This window comes from Protopterus annectens, chromosome 10.part0, assembly GCF_019279795.1.
Source record: "Protopterus annectens isolate FY-2018-M chromosome 10.part0, PAN1.0, whole genome shotgun sequence".
NCBI lineage: Eukaryota > Metazoa > Chordata > Ceratodontiformes > Protopteridae > Protopterus > Protopterus annectens.
Window position 1 is genome coordinate 131,234,866 of NC_056744.1, and position 16,345 is coordinate 131,251,210.

Here is a 16,345-nt window from a genome sequence, read left to right on the forward strand (position 1 = left end):
CTCAGTAAGTTTAATAACATTAGTTCTCTGTCTTAAGTGGAAATGCTGTTCTATGATATCAGAGGATGCTGGTTTTAGAACATGAGCATTTCTTGCAGTTTATATTAGATTTATGAGACTCCTCTAAAGTTCGTGCAAGCTTGTTAAATAAAGAATCATGCCTCAGAATAATAACTAAGCATTCTCAACTAGTCAGAAGTGTAGAAGGGAAAACTGTGTCAAATGGCGGCAAAGAAATCATTCATTTTTGTACTCCTCTGGTATGACAATCCTTCAACCTATAGCTGGACAGTGAAAGCTCAGTACAACCTGCGACATCTGACTACCAAACTTCACATCTTGACATTACTGGTACAGTGATTCTCTAAGAAATATGTTATCCATTTCCCTCTAACCAAAGTGGATTAAACAACAGATTATCTCAGACTCGGGTATTGAGAGAAATAACAAATGCAAAATCACTTTAATTGATTCACACTCATGTAAGTTTGCATCTATATCACAACATCGAATCTGTAAATATTGAATGTTCATATGAGCGAATATTCACGTACTCGAAAATGGTATTGTGGGGGGCTGTGACCCCACATCCCCCACTAAATACATATTCCTACTCCGAGACTGCACTACAGTGAGGAAAGGGCAAAAATCCCGATCTTCACTGTATCGCAAAACAAAATTCATAAACTTCAAGGACGTGAATATTCGCTCATGTGAGTGTTCGACATTAACTGATTCTATATTGTGATATAGACCCGTAAGTTCATATAAAAGAACAACCAGGTAAAATATGACGTAAGACTGGATGTGATCTGTCTGGCAGTTTAGCCCAGTGTATTAATGCTATGTTTTGTTCATTAGCTTCTGCCTTTATTCAAGGGTTTGGTTCCTTCAGTCTTCATTCAACCACTTTGTGACCTTAAGGAAATCACGTAACCAGACAGCGATCCTTTAAAACCCCTGAAACAAGGGTTGCGCCTAGTGGGTTAAGTCAGTTAAAAAGGAATAAAATAAAAGAAAAAAATTATAACAATTCCATTTATGACAGAGTGAAGTAGCTGGATGTTTTTGAAATGCATTTAATGACCCACAATTTTGCCAAGGTATTTTTTTCACTCTAAGGACAGTTGGCAAAACAGCTACTGACATGTTGATCCTGAACTGGAAGGGTGCGGAAGTCAAACTCAAAATATGTACTTAGTTTGACATGATGTGGAGGTTTCCACTTTGAAGAGTGGCTAAATACATCAAGGCATGACCCCTCTTACAATACCATGAAAAAGTGTAGGTACTGACATCATGATGTGGACACCAGCATTTATGTAGATGTGGGTAAGATCATGAATGCATTTTTTACTGTTACAGTTTCTAGTGTCAGAAATGTTATGGATTACACTGACTGGTAAACCTTTTCTCCTTGTAGAACAGAGGTAATGCTGTCCACAGCACAGTCAGTTCTGTTAGCACTTGCATGATATGGCCTGCTACTGTGCTTGTATGCCAGCCAAGACCTAAGGCTTCACTTCTTATATTTTCTTTCTTGCTGTTGTGGCCTAAACTATTTTTTTACATATCTGCAGTATGGTGTACGTCTGAATTTTACTTTCTGGAAGTCACTTTCAAGTTGTAAACCTCCAGAAATAAAAAGGTTACTTACTGCATTTTTTTCATTGTATATTTTTGCTATTACTGCACAGTGGCCAGCACTGCTGCCTTACAAGACTTAGTTTCCAGCTCATTTCTCAAGTGGGATGTCTTTTGCATGACGTATGCAGGTCCTCACTATGTTCAAGTTAATTTTCACTGTATGCTCCAGTTTCCTTCCACACCTCAAACGTGTGATGGAGGAGTGATCATCAATCAAAGGGCCCTTCAGTGTGTTTGTGTGTCATAAGTGATCGCATACGCATGCACATCCTGAAATGAGCTAGCTACCTGCCCTGTGAAACTGCATTACAGGATAGGATCCGACTCTTCTGTGACCTCAACACGGATTAAACAGATAAATGGAAAATAAATGGAAGCATGACATGATAAAAATAGTTTTACTTCTTCCATTAATATTAGCAAGCAAGCAAAAATGATTGCAGTTCTATTATAGTAGCTGAAACAGAACATGATAGCATTAGTATAACTATCATCCTAGTGTTGGGAGAAAAAGACACAGCTGTAGCAGGTTCTATTTTGTTATTTGCATCAGTAACTGCTTATGTATCCTAATTATGAAAAGGGATGGATAAAATACTGCAGGTCTCAGTGCAGTGCAGGAAAATGGATTCATGTAAAACAGAGTCCAAAAATGTAGTCCAAAGCATTACAGAAATGAAATTAAAAGCCGCCATAAAGGAATCCTATCAACAGCAAAGCTATAAGCCACAATCTTTATAAAGGAAATAAATCAAACATAGTACAGTACTTTTTTTGCAGTGGCTGTACATCTGCTATATAGGGCTCCTTGACATAACCCCACTATTCATATATACCAATTATGTGGTTGCATACTTGTGAAGAAAAGGCAGACAACTTGAAAAGCAGAAACACATATTATATACAATTATTCAGTTCTCAGGACTTTGTAAAAGCAAGAACAAATACAAAAATAGGAAAGACATGGAAAATGCACATGCAACAACATAGCCACGATAATATTGGCTTTCACATGAACTGCAGTTCATTGTTAGTGCTGCAGTTTTACTGGCATTGATGTTACATTATTTGAAGAAATGACATGCTCTCAGAAAAACAAGTGTTATGGATAAACAGAGGGGCTAAAGCCTTAAATATCACTCTGAGATGATTTTTGCTGTTTATCATGCTTATTCACAAGGCTTAGGCCATCAGCCCTATAAGACAATATGATATGCACTTACGACACACGATGAACATGTTCTCACTTCAGTTGTATATATTCATGTATGATGCAGGAGGTAAATGTCTACTTTGTAAGAACTGCTTTGTCCACTATTATGTACTACTGTTTCTAAATACTTCTGCGCTTGTAAACTTCTACTATGTTTATACTGTCTTATAACTGTAGCTTTTCTTCCGGTCAGACTTTCCCGGTAAACAAATGTGAAAATAAATAAATAAATACATACATACTCACATTTTTCTCAAAAGTTTTTTTTTTCTTCTTTTAATGGGAATCATTAACTCAAGTATGGTTTTCCCTTAGCCAGCACAGGTACTTGCTATGAGGGAAAGGTTAGTTTGCTTTTGCTTTATTGTATTTTGTAATACTTTATTGCCTTCTTCTATTTTGCATATTGTGATTTTTCTTTGCACTGTGTTTTCTTTGTATTCTGCTTTTAGTTACATATTAAAACTAGGAAAGAGACCGCAGCTGTGTCTCTTGCGAGTCACACCCTGGTACTGTTGTGTTCTTAAACTCAACAGTCTTTCTAGTTGCCTACCCCTTATGTTAATTTTTCCACATATCTCCCCCCTGCCTTTCACTGGCTGTTGTGAGTAAGCACAAAATTGTCATTTTGTGAAATCACACCTCTTCAACTATTTAAATTTATTGGCCATCCCACTGTATTCCTTAGAACCAGAAAACAAAGTGCCCACCCCCACTTTTAAAATTAGTGGCTCTCCACTAAGACAACTAAAGCATAAGTTACCCCCTCTTTCATATCTAATGGCTTAGTGCACACTGCAGTGCTTAGGATATTACCCCATTTTTTTCTTACCTTTATTATCTGCAACATCTATTGCAAGACCACCAATGACTGGAGAGCCCACATTCTGCCTCTCAGTACTCATCTTGAGATTAGTGCTTCTGTTTTTTTTCCTGATGAGACCAGGAGCACAGGGGCATTATTTCCTGGAGACCTCTGATCATCTGCAGGCCTAATAACTGCTTCATAGGTGACAGCTTGGAATCTGTAGTTATATTCTGGTACTGGTGAAAGAAGGAGCAGAGTGCATTGATTCCTCATAGGTTAGTACTAGGTTAACTGCCCTTGCGAGCCATTGTAAGACCAGCCAATTATCCCTTGTGAGACTCAAACCCTGCACCTTGTGTTTGTAAGGCAAACACCTTAACCATTAGGCCACCCTCCCAACCCCATTCTTGACTGTTTCTGGTTGAGCAGTGAGTGTCTGTGCTTAATGTCCCTGATTTTTCTGGCTGTTATTCAAAGCATCTACCAGGAAAAGCTAAAACAAGCCTACAGACCCTTGCACCATGCGGGACAGGACTGTGGATCACTAAAAAGGCTGCGGTCTGCATCTTATCTTGGGAATAGCACTAATGGTTTGCTTCTGGTGAGAGAAGAAGCAAAGGAGCACTGTATCCCAGTAGAGTGGAGTTGTGATGAGACCAGCACTACTAGTAGCCATTCATGTGATTCCACTCTTTTCATCATTCCTAACAAACTAATTCTTTGTTTTCAGTAAGTACTGCTTGAGTTGTTTCTAACTTTAGAATATCTGCCTAAATACTTCACCAATAAATCTTCAGCTTCTACTTACTAGTTTCATCTCAAGTGTTTGGCAGTGCCCTGTACAGACACAGACATCTTGAATGACATTTTTACAGTAAAAGTAGGAATGAAATTTCACCAGTATCTAGTTGCACATAGGAGAACTAGTTTGCAGTGACAAGCACTGTTCACAGAGTTGCAAACCAAATACTCCTGACAATGGTTTACAGTCTCACTCCAACTGTCTCATCATCTTCTTTCGGCTGTTCCCGTTAGGGGTCGCCACAGTGGATCACCTGTTTCCATTTCTTCCTGTCCTCTGCATCTTGCTGTGTCACACCAACCACCTGCATGTCCTCTCTCACCACATCCATAAACCTCATCTTAGGCCTTCCTCTTTTCCTGTTACCTGGTAGCTTCATCCTTAGCATCTTTTTCCCAATATACTCAGCATCCCTCCTCAGCACATGTCCAAACCAACGTAATCTTGCCTCTTTGGCTTTGTTTCCAAACCTTCCAACCTGGGCTGACCCTCTAATATAGTTATTCCTAATCCTGTCCTCCCTCGTCACACCCAGTGCAAATGTTAACATCTTTAACTCTGCCACATCCAGCTCTAACTCCTCCCTTTTTGTCAATGCCACTCGAACTCCAACTCTCACTTCAACTGTCTAATCAATAAAAATAAATAAAAAAGGGTCTGTTGCCATGGATATGAACTTTCTCACTATCTCTGTTACCAGCTTGGTGGATATGGGCATCCTGAGGCAATGTAGAAATTGCCTCATGTTTACTGACAACCAGTTAATTCTCAAACAAATTGATACGGTATGCACGAGATGTATTTACACAATGTCACTGGAGGCAAAGCCCTCACATAAAAGCACTCCTATTGTCAGTAACATTGCCAGTAGTGCACACACATGGCACCCATCACACACAATTCAAAGCAGATATATAGACCTACATATGCTGAGGCAGTTAAATGCAACCTTCCAAAACTCCAAAGACCTCCTAGATGAAGTACACATAACAAATACCCTCACCCTAGCAGACCTAAATGCATTTTCAAAACAACACCCACATCAAGATATGCAGCCCATAAGGCATGCCACCACACAATCCAACATTCTGGTCATTGGAGACTCCATTGTGGGACATACTAGTGTCCCTCTCACCAGGCTGAGTAAGAAGAAAGTCATGAACATTTGCTTATCAGGTGCTAGTAACCGCCATATTGCGCACGCACTCAGGTCACTGGACCACAAGGACCAGTATGACTCAGTCATACTCCATGTGGATGTAAATGACCTGGGATGTACCTCCCTAGACTATAAGAGAGACATCATGGAGCTCTCAGAATATGTGTTTCAGGCTGGTATAATCCTAGCAATGAGCAGCATTTTACCTTCTCCAAGGATGATGCCACAGTACAAAGAAAAGATGACTGAGTTTAATAATTGGCTTACTTTCTGGTGTCATTCTAAGGGAGTGCAATATTTGTCACCATGGAAAGAGATGCCCAACAGACCATGCTGCTTTGCCAGGGATGGTCTGTGCCTCCCCTCTCTGGGCTTTCGAATATTAGCTAAAACATTGTCTTCCACCATAGTGCCTTTTTTAGGCAATGCCAAACTGAAAAAACTTCCGACATAGCAAATCAAAACCAAGAAAATCTAAAGGTATTGCTGCTCACTGCTATGAGTCTAAACAAAAAACTCCACTCATTAGAAGCTCTCTTCATGCTACAGAATACTGACAGTGCAAGGTTATAATGCCTTCCACACATTTAGACCAGCTACTACACAGACAGGGACTAAAGGTGGAGGTGTCTCTATTTATATCAAAAACAAATATATCTCATGGCTGGTCAAACAGGATAATGCACTTGAACTATTCCATGTTCAAATCACTATAGGCAAAATCCAATACCACTTTCCTTGCAAGCTATAGGTACGCCTCTATGACCCAGGAAACCCATACAATGTGTTTAAACGTATTGGAAACACTCACCATCCAAGCCAATACCATATTCATGGGCAATTTTAATTACTTCACTATTAATTGTGAATCCTATACGACAGAGATTCCTGGATTTTGTAAACACAAACTTCCGGGACCAAACTATCAATTCACCAACCAGGGGTGCAAACATACTGGATCTGGTCCTCACTAATATGGGAGAGTGCTGCACAACCCCTTGTGTAATGACTTCCCTGGTAAGGTCAGATGATAAAATGGTCTCCTTCGAAGTAACAATAAAAACTGGACCCCCAGCTAAACCTGGAACATTCAGGAACTAACTACTCTAAGGCTAACTTCCTGCCATTAAGTGATAACCTGGCAAAATTTCAAGCCAGCATAAACCCTGAGAACACTGTTGCCTATGCAGAACTGTTCACAGAAACCCTATAGAAGCATGCTCATCGCTGCATACAGGCAGCTGTACTCACCAGGAAGAAGTACAGAATTAACTCAAAAATACCCACCCAGGTGGAATCAGAAAATCAATGAGCTGCATACCAGAAGGAAGAAAATCATGGCAAAAGTCAGGAGGTGCAGCACCCAGCTGGATAAAAGCACTCTCATCAAAGTAAACAAACAACTCAGAGGACAAATAAAGTCTACCAAAGCCAAATTTGAGGTAAATTTGGCCTCCCAGGCCAAGGACAACCAAAAGGCATTCTTTAGCTATGTCCGCAACCTCAAAGGCAATACACAATTCATCAGACCTATCATTTTGTCCCCTTTGGCATGTACCTAACCAAGCATATCAACAAATGGAACATCCACAGAGGTTCCTCACTAAAAGAATACAGGGTGTAAGTGAAATGTTCTATGTAGACCGCCTCAAGGCCCTAACCCTGCATTCTGTCTCCTACAAGTTGTTGAGGGGAGATCTATGCCTGGCACACAGGGCACTGTCAGATCCCACTCTGATGGATTTCCTGCATATCCACAAAACAAACAGCACCAGAATTACCCTTTCTAAAGACTTAAACATTGCCTGTGATATAAATAGAACCTGTTGGAGAGATAGGTATATATCCCAGAGACTACCCTTTCTCTGGAACAGGCTCCCCATCCATGTGAAAGAGAGTTCCTCCATAACCCAACTCAAGTGTAACTTGGACAACTGGATGGGGAACAGGGAACTCATCCCTGTCTTGACACCTATGTCTCTAATGGACACAGACAACCTGTAAATGGTAACATTTAATCTCCCAGGTCCCTGCTTGTAAACATTTAATCTCCCAAGTCCCTGCTTACACTTATCAAGGGTATCAGAACTTGTCAGAGCTTTGGGATGCATGGCTAGGCTTAAAATGGCCCTTGAGATCGTTAGCCTAGTAAACACCAATGAACAACATCAGGATACATCCTGTGAGTGGGTGAGTGCCGTCATATGTGCAACTAGCATGGGGCAAAAAAAGACAGCCACTTTTGGTGCAAATTGTTAGGGGGCAGAATCAGCAAATACTGAATGGTCTTCTGTGCATTATCATCACTGTCAGCATTGCATCTGCAGTCTGAACTGAAGCACTTCAGCACTCCCTGTGCAGTACACACTGTAGCAGCTTTAAAAAAGTTGGAACAGCACCAGATAAGGAATGGGGTACCAGTGCCAGAATAGCTAAGTACACCCCTGAGTGCTGTGTTCATTCTGTGATGCTTCGGTATGTCACTTTGGATTAATTTCAATGTCCTGCACCCACTGAGCATTAATTTAAATTTCAGCTTCATCTCAACCCTGAAATTAATTAATCAGGTTATCAGTAAATGAATGGTCAATGCCTCAAATGAGAATACAGTGTAATACTGCTGCTGTAAATAGAAATATTTAAAAGGAGTTCCAGAACCTCATGTTGTGGCTATTTTAAGGATAAATATGTGAGTATGCTGGCAGGTTGGTGATGCCTAAAATATCTTGTACTGTAGACCAATTATGTATTTTGAACACTAAAAAAGAAACACAAATATCTACAATGTTCCCTTCAGATACAAATCTGAAGTGTTAAGGACCAGTAAGGTTTGCAAATCTTATTGCACTTTTGGGGAGGAAATGAAAGAAGAAGCTTGAAAAAATAGAGTAAGTGATAAGTAACATATTAGCGTCTTGCAAAATAAGGTGTACTCCACTTCCCAAATGAAAAAAATAAATAAATAAATGAAGGATTCCCTGTTATGTCATTTAAGGTATTATTACATAACATTAATGAAACCAAGAATTCTTACCTGGCCTGCCAGCATTTCATAGAGCAATACTCCATAGGCCCACCAATCTACTGATTTCCCATAAGGCTGATATGCAATAATCTGTAAAAGAAAATATGTTCAGGTTAGAAGAAAAAATACACTTTAAAAAGACTCCATATAGTAGTTTACTTCTGTGCCAGACAGATCATGGATTACCACTAGCTTCTACTTTCTCAAAATATAAAGCACATTGTCCCTTCAGCTCCATGTAAAAAAAATCACATTTTTAGTCACTGGTATTTGCAGAGGACTTCAAAAATTGAACACCATATTAAGAATGTTTTTCTTTTTTAAGAAAACTATAGATATTGACTGGTACTATTGTACATGGATATTAAGATGCTACTTTAAAGTCTTGTGTAGAACCATCCCATTATTTTGCTTTAAGTATTCATTCTGTATGTCAGTTCTGCTCCTTACTGTGCAAGCTGGACATGCAGATTAGTTTCTACTTGGTTTGTTTCCTTTGCAAAACCCTTTTATATAAATACTGCCTATTAACTCCCTTCATGAGCAGACCTTGTGTGCTGACATCTTATTTCAGCAAATGCTATACAACCTAATGTACTACTGTACAAATTCAAATGCCAAACTTCTGTTTATCGTATATTAATATCATTAATTGATGTGTGCATCCATTGTTATAATTATTTGTATTACAATTAACATTTATGAAACTTTCTTTGTATCCATCTTATACTCACTTCCATACTATACACATCTACTTGGAGGGTCACAATATGCTGTCTTTGTTATCAGCCAAATAAAAAGCCTTCTCTGACTCCTGCCAGGTTCCATGGTTTCTTTATTAGCATATTGAAGTCAACCTAAAAATTCTGCACACTAAATTAGCTGCCTGCAGTGTAACATCAAGAGATGAATGCAACAGTATTGCAAACGTGTACATTTTGCTTAGTTTGCTCACCTCACTTAAATTTAATGTGGTTCCCAATGACTTAATTCTCACATTCTGTAGGTGTGGTTAGAAAGTGTGACAGAGTGAAGTAATGAGAAAGGTGTTACATTCAAGTCAGAAACAATAGTTGCTCAGATGCATGTCTCTTACACTGCATCTGTTTCAGTAATCTGACCACTGGATTGATGGCTAATTTAAAGTTTAGTGTTCTTATTCGTATTCAGTACAGTAACAGTAAACATAAATGTAATTTGGAAGAACAACATTTTATGTTGCAATTAAAATGGAGCACACAGTTTGTTTTATTTTGTTTAAAATTTAGTCACAACCCTTTAATAACACAAGGACAGAGAACATAAAGGCCTCAACTTAGAATTTATAGAAGTACTGAATACAATACCATACAATAGGTTGGGACGGTGGCCTGAAGCTTAAGCTGTTTGCCTTACAAACACAAGGTGAAGGGTTTGAGCCTCACAAGGGATAATTGGCTAAGCTTAATATGGCTCGTAAGGGCAGTTAGCTTAGTACTAATCTATGAACTATGGACAAGCTATAACAAAACTCACAGTATTTTGTCAGATGAGGTGGTATCAGTGAAAGAGGAAGAAAAATATAAAAGATTTGGGCTTTGGATGTTCAGCTGGATAATGTGGTACTTGGCCTAAATGCTAGATATTACTACACATTTTCATTTATATGGGCACTAGCTGACAGAGAAGAAATGTAATATTCAGCGAGTGGTTTCACAGCATCATCATCATCATAAGTGATTTCCCAGTACGGTGATTGTAAATAAGAGTAATGACGAAGAAAGTCCATGCAGAAATTTAAAATTAATAAGATCAATTGATGGTTCTGTGAGCCTAAGATATGCCACACTAATTAGTATAAACAGACACTGTGCCAGGCGGCTAATACAATGTCACCAGCCTTAGGATCACAGGAATTACAAGGAAGTCATGATGCATTTTCAGCTTCTAGGATAGCAAAGGAAGTCAGGGCTGGGTGAATTTGAAGATGACCATGCAGTCTTCAAGGTTAGTCTTGAAGGATGCAAGGGTGTCACCTTAACAAATAACAGCAGTATATTCCACAGATGGGGTAAACACGGTAATAAATGTGTCACTGCAGGGTGTTTCATTTGCATGTTGGTAGAAGGTAAAATCCTTAGACCTAGTATTAGCAGAGCTGTTTGCCTTACAAAGAAGGAAGAGATAAAGGAGGTTTTGGTCTTTGATGGAATAGAATGCAAGACGTAGAGACACAGATCTCCGCATAACAGCCTAAGAGCAACAGAGTACAGAGACTGGGCATACAGCCTGTCTTGTATTTCAGGGTTTTTAAACCAGTAATCTCCCTGGATCGTACCAGGGTGAAAGCCCGCAGTGGTGAGGATAATAACAGTAAATGACCACGGCACAGAAGATGGTGCTGGGCTCAGCAACCACACCATGCAAGCACATGCGCATCTATAACTTTATCTGGTAATCTGCAATATGTCTGAAAACAAAAAAACAAAATAAAAACTGTGCAACCATTAATGTGAAATGTGTGCCAGTCACAGGTAACAAGTTCAAAACAAGGCTCAGGCTACACTTTCAAAGGTAACAAACAGTGATACATTCAAAGTAGAGTATCAGGTATACAGCAATTAAATATTACAAGTCACTGAGACTAGAGATTTATATTGTACTACTGCAGAATACTATAGGCAATGTGCCTTATAAAACAATTCACTGAGCATTCCTACATATCCTAAAATAAATATAATATATATGAGAAGATAACAAATAACAGCATCATAATATAACCCGTGCCTAGACTCTTAATGGCTGTTATTCCTATAGATATAATAAAATATGTCCATATGTATGTATGCCTATGTGAGTGTGTGTGTGTTTATATATGTATTTGAGCTACTTCTAAAATATATGTGTGTTATACAATTATGTGTGCACTAACACACACACACACACACACACACACACACACACACACACACAGAAAACTATATTTCAAGTAGTACAGAAATTAGTAGTGATACCACACAGCATTTCTCCACCATACCTCTCAACCTCTTAGTAAAAAACATCTGGACAAAGCCTAAAGTAATGGGTGGACAAAGGCCCAAAAATAGGTAATGATTTTAAATACCACTCATAAATTTAGAAAGTTGCTAGAATAACACAATTTGTATTGACGTGCATTTTTCAGAAGGATATGAAGTCTGAAACTTCAGCATGTGTCATTATTTAGTCCCCTCAATTCACAGTGGTTTGCCAGAAAACCACAAATTTTATAAAAAACAGAAAAAATATGAGGCAAAAATCTGGACGGTTGAGAGGTATGTTCTCTACTTTAGTTTTATGTGAAACACCTTCCATGTAAGGTCTGAATGTCCTCAATATAGTTGAATAGCTCTTTATCAGATGATATAGTTTTCTCTCACATCCCAAAGGCATGTTAGAGATGAATTTGAGATCTTCCAGATAGCCAGCAGCGGTGTACCCTCTCTGCCTGGGTAAAGGTGTCTCTGCATCCTGTGACAGACTGGTGTCTTATTCAAGATTACTTTCTCTGCCTAGGTCTCAGTGACTGCCAGGATAGAATCCAGCTTCCTTTCAACCCTGAAATAGGCAAAGCAGGTACTAGAGAAAGATGACTATGAAGGAATATTTGTTTCACTCTAGATAGATGGATATTCCTGCACTTATTGAAGATCACATACAATGAAATACAAAATTTCAAGGTCAGAAAGGAGTTATTGTCATACTAGTTACAGCAGAAGCTGAGAAGTACATATGTTCGAAATATGCATAGTGCTGACTGCCATGAACTGAAATGTCTGTGAGACTGAATATAACATTTTACATTTTTTCACCAGCTTCAAAATATTTTACACAGGAGGGAGACAGTGCCTCACAACCCTATTATTACTTACCATCCTTTTCAGGTCTCATTGTTTTAAACTGAGAATAGTTGCATATCGAGGTATGTGGGAGGGGCACAGAAGGTTTGCCTTCCTACAAAAGTAGATGCCTACAACTTTTTGCTAATTCTCAGCAATATCAGGTATGTGAAATGCCAATATATTTGCTCATAAAGGTTTGGCATTGGGAGTTTGCATTTTTTTGTGAAAATAAACACACACACACACACACACACACACACACACACACACACACACACACACACACACACACACACACACACACACACCTTTTGCTGTCTCCAAGGAAATGAACAGTACTTTCTGTTTCCTACTATAATTCTCTATAAAATAAAAGAATATGTTATGATCTGTAAGAAATACACTAAAATAAACAAATTATACCAGATTTAATGGGAAAGAAGCATGGATATTTAGAGGTATAAAAATTCTCAGTAACAGTTAAACTCATGGTCCAAACTAAATACTACTCCTTCCTTGTGACCACAAAATTTCAGCTGCTGCCTTGTGAGAAAACAGTGCCATCTTCTTCTGGACAGCAAATACGGAGAAGTGATACAAGAATTAATACAAACTGTGCTAACATGCATTCCTGCAGCTAGATCCTGCAGGAAACCATCACCAGCACCTTCTTATATTAATGACTTGCTTCTATACAAAAGAAGAAAACCTTAGATTATTCTGCTACTGAATGAAATGTCAGTTAAGTTCACTGAACATAATACATGACTAAGGATTATTAGGGAATGCCAGAAGTAAAATAGTCCTGTTGACTTTGAGCATTTTATGATATAATGTAGGTCACACATTGAAAAGAGCTGACACACACTGCATAAAATGATAGAAAATCACACTGGTGCTGCAGTTATTGGGAAATAATACTTGAAATACCCATACAAATATTCCAGTGAATAGCCTGCCTGCTGCTCTTAAGAAATGCCTTATTTAAAGGAAAATTTCAGACTACCTTTGAGGTTTTCAACCAGTAACCTGCTAGTGAAAATACTGTAAAATTCTGGCTGATCTGGACACCTACATAAGACGGTCAGTCATGAAGTCACAACACATTAGCACTAGGAACAAACAGAATGCCCAACTCAGGTAAATACAACAGGTGTGAAGCTCATTAGTGAAGTCAGAGATGCACACACAACAGCAAGGGCCTGGTCAAGTGAAGGGCTCTATGGACCAGCAGACTAAGTTTTGAAAGACAGAGCAGTGTTCTATTTAAAGTCAAAGGAGGTTATAATATATGAATGTAACAAGTCATGCAGTATTATACAGTACCACAAATGTTTTCTAACAGGTCTGTGTAATGCTCATTTACCAATGTGTCCTGTGACAACAAGCTTCAGACAGTTGGAAAATGTAAGGAATGCTGAAGTAAGAGTATGTATTTTACAAGCAGTTGCTATTACCAGCGACTCTTATAACCAGGTATGATACAATCTACCTATAGCACAGCTACTTTCTTCCTGTACCTTTTCTCCATCAACAACATATTTGCTAAGGTCATACCACTGAACTTTCTGTGTTTCCCACTGTTAGTACCTTTTAGAGTAATCAAGACAGCATATCCTTCTATGAAACCACACTGATGGAATCCTTGCGGCTTGACCTTCATAAACTGAAAGCTTCTTTGAAACAAAATACTTTTGTACCACAGCACAAAGTTGGCAGTTAAGTCAATAAAATCTGCTATTTAGCAAATAGCACAATTCATGGCGTTCATGACATTCCCACAGCTGTAGCTGTACAACAGTAAAGTTAGTATCTATCTATCTAGCTATCTACCTACCTACCTACACTCACACACACAAGTGTGAGGGGGACATGAGAACTAGGTGTGCAGGAAGTGTATATATTATCAACATTATCAGTTAAAGATTTATTCATGAAGGGAGTCTTTAAATCATTTAACTCATTTCAGTGTCTTACACAGAAAGCAAACTCGTGTCTTATAAGAAACCTTGCCCTCATGGAACCCCAAACATGCGAAGTAGATAAGAACATAGGAACATACCAGCCATGAAATCACACAGACCATATGATGCTTAGCATATACACCTTTAAGCAGACACAATTAAAAGTTCTTGCCACCCTTTTCAAGAAAAGAATAATGCCCAACTCCCAAACTGTAACAGGGTCTTACAAGTTAACCTTTGTGTACATTTGTGTGCACTCATTCATGAATAAAATAATGGATGCACACCCCACCCCATCCCTGCAAAAACAATGAAGTAAAGGAATACGGTTTTATCATAATACGTTCATAGGTAGGTACTAGGCTATCTGCCCGAAGGCATTTATAAGCATATCCAAAATGTGTTGGCTTTCGCCGCCCCCTTAGATTAGTTCTCTGTGCCTCTGTCCAGCAGAGCCATTGAAGTGATCCCTGGGGTAAACATTCTGTTTTCCATCCACTTGTCAAGGTTTCTGTTGAAGAGGGTTAGCGAGGAGCTCTGCCTAATGCAGATTGGTAGTAGATAATCTGCTAATCACTGTGACCCTGGATGTTTGTGACATGTAAGAAATTTAAAGAGTTCCACTGATTTCCAGCTGCAGTAAGAACCAACAAAGAACTTTTTTGCAGGCTCTAGATGTAAATGTCCCTAACAATGAAGCACAGGTACATTATCTACTTTACGTCTTACAGAAATCTTTATAAAGGAAGACTTTAAATGACTTTGTTGGTTTGAAAGTCTCATATAAAAAGCAAATTACAAACTCATGTCTTATGAAATGCTTTCTCCCCAAGGGAACAACTTCAGTGAGTAAACCAGATGAATGGAAATTAATAATTTGTTCTCTTTCACATTAAAGTAACACTCTATTCAGCTGCATCTTATCTTTTGACTGTTCCACATAACACTCAAGAAGCAACACAGAGCAGTGAACTGTAATATAGCACATACATTTTTCAAAGGACACAAATGCGGTTGCAACTTATAAAGAATATGAAAAGTAATGCACTTAAGATAACCAGATAGCTATGTTAAGTTTCTTTTCCTTACATCATTAAATACATTTGACCAGATGCCAGACTTCATATTTAGCTGTAGCCTGTTGCACTTCAATTGGTTGCTTTTTCTGCTGAGCTGTTAACTATTACTGAATATTATGTGTGCCTGCCAAAGGAGAAGCACTGAACTCACCAGACATGAATAATTACTCAAGTGAGCGTCTCCATAGGTTCACAGGTAAGCACTATTAATGCAGCCCACAAGACCATTAAGGAGACTGTCATAGTTTCCTAACTGGCAAGAGTACTGCTTGTTATATGACAACTGAAATGAATAAGGCTCCAGACACAGATCATTTTCCTTATACTTTGTATTAAAAATCGAAACAGCAAATAGTTCCAATTCTGTTCAAAATGTTTAACTGCATTAACTCATAAAATCTTCCAAAGCTAGTTACGAAAACAAAATCGCCACTGATTCTAAAGACAACCACAAAGCATTCTATAGCTATGTCAAGAATCTCAATGGCAACACTCAGATCTGCTCTGAGTTACAGCACAATGGCACTAAATATACAGAACCAATTGATACTGCCAACATCCTGGCAGATAGGTTCAGTGCTAACTTTACCCCTCTCTCATCCCCTAAAGGACTTTACCCCATTCAGGTCCCCTAAAGGGCCCATCTCTATACCGGAAGAAAGCAAAGTACCTGTAATCACGGCTGCACAGGTAAAAAAAACACACTCTCCAAAGCCAAGAACACAGCATCCATGGGACCTGACAACATCCCAGGCTGCGTTCTACATGAACTACAGAATGAAATGGCA

The 16,345-nt window shown here is 38.7% G+C and overlaps 1 protein-coding gene across 2 annotated transcripts in view; it reads right to left on the reverse strand.

Moving 5' to 3' along the window:
- The window catches only part of PRKCA (protein kinase C alpha), a 2,412,375-nt gene that overhangs the window by 247,316 nt on the left and 2,148,714 nt on the right, over nucleotides 1-16,345 (reverse strand). For both annotated transcript variants that reach the window (XM_044085102.1, XM_044085103.1), the window contains one exon: nucleotides 8,664-8,744. In XM_044085102.1, the coding sequence (XP_043941037.1) occupies nucleotides 8,664-8,744 (81 nt within the window). The remainder of the gene's footprint in view (nucleotides 1-8,663; nucleotides 8,745-16,345) is intronic.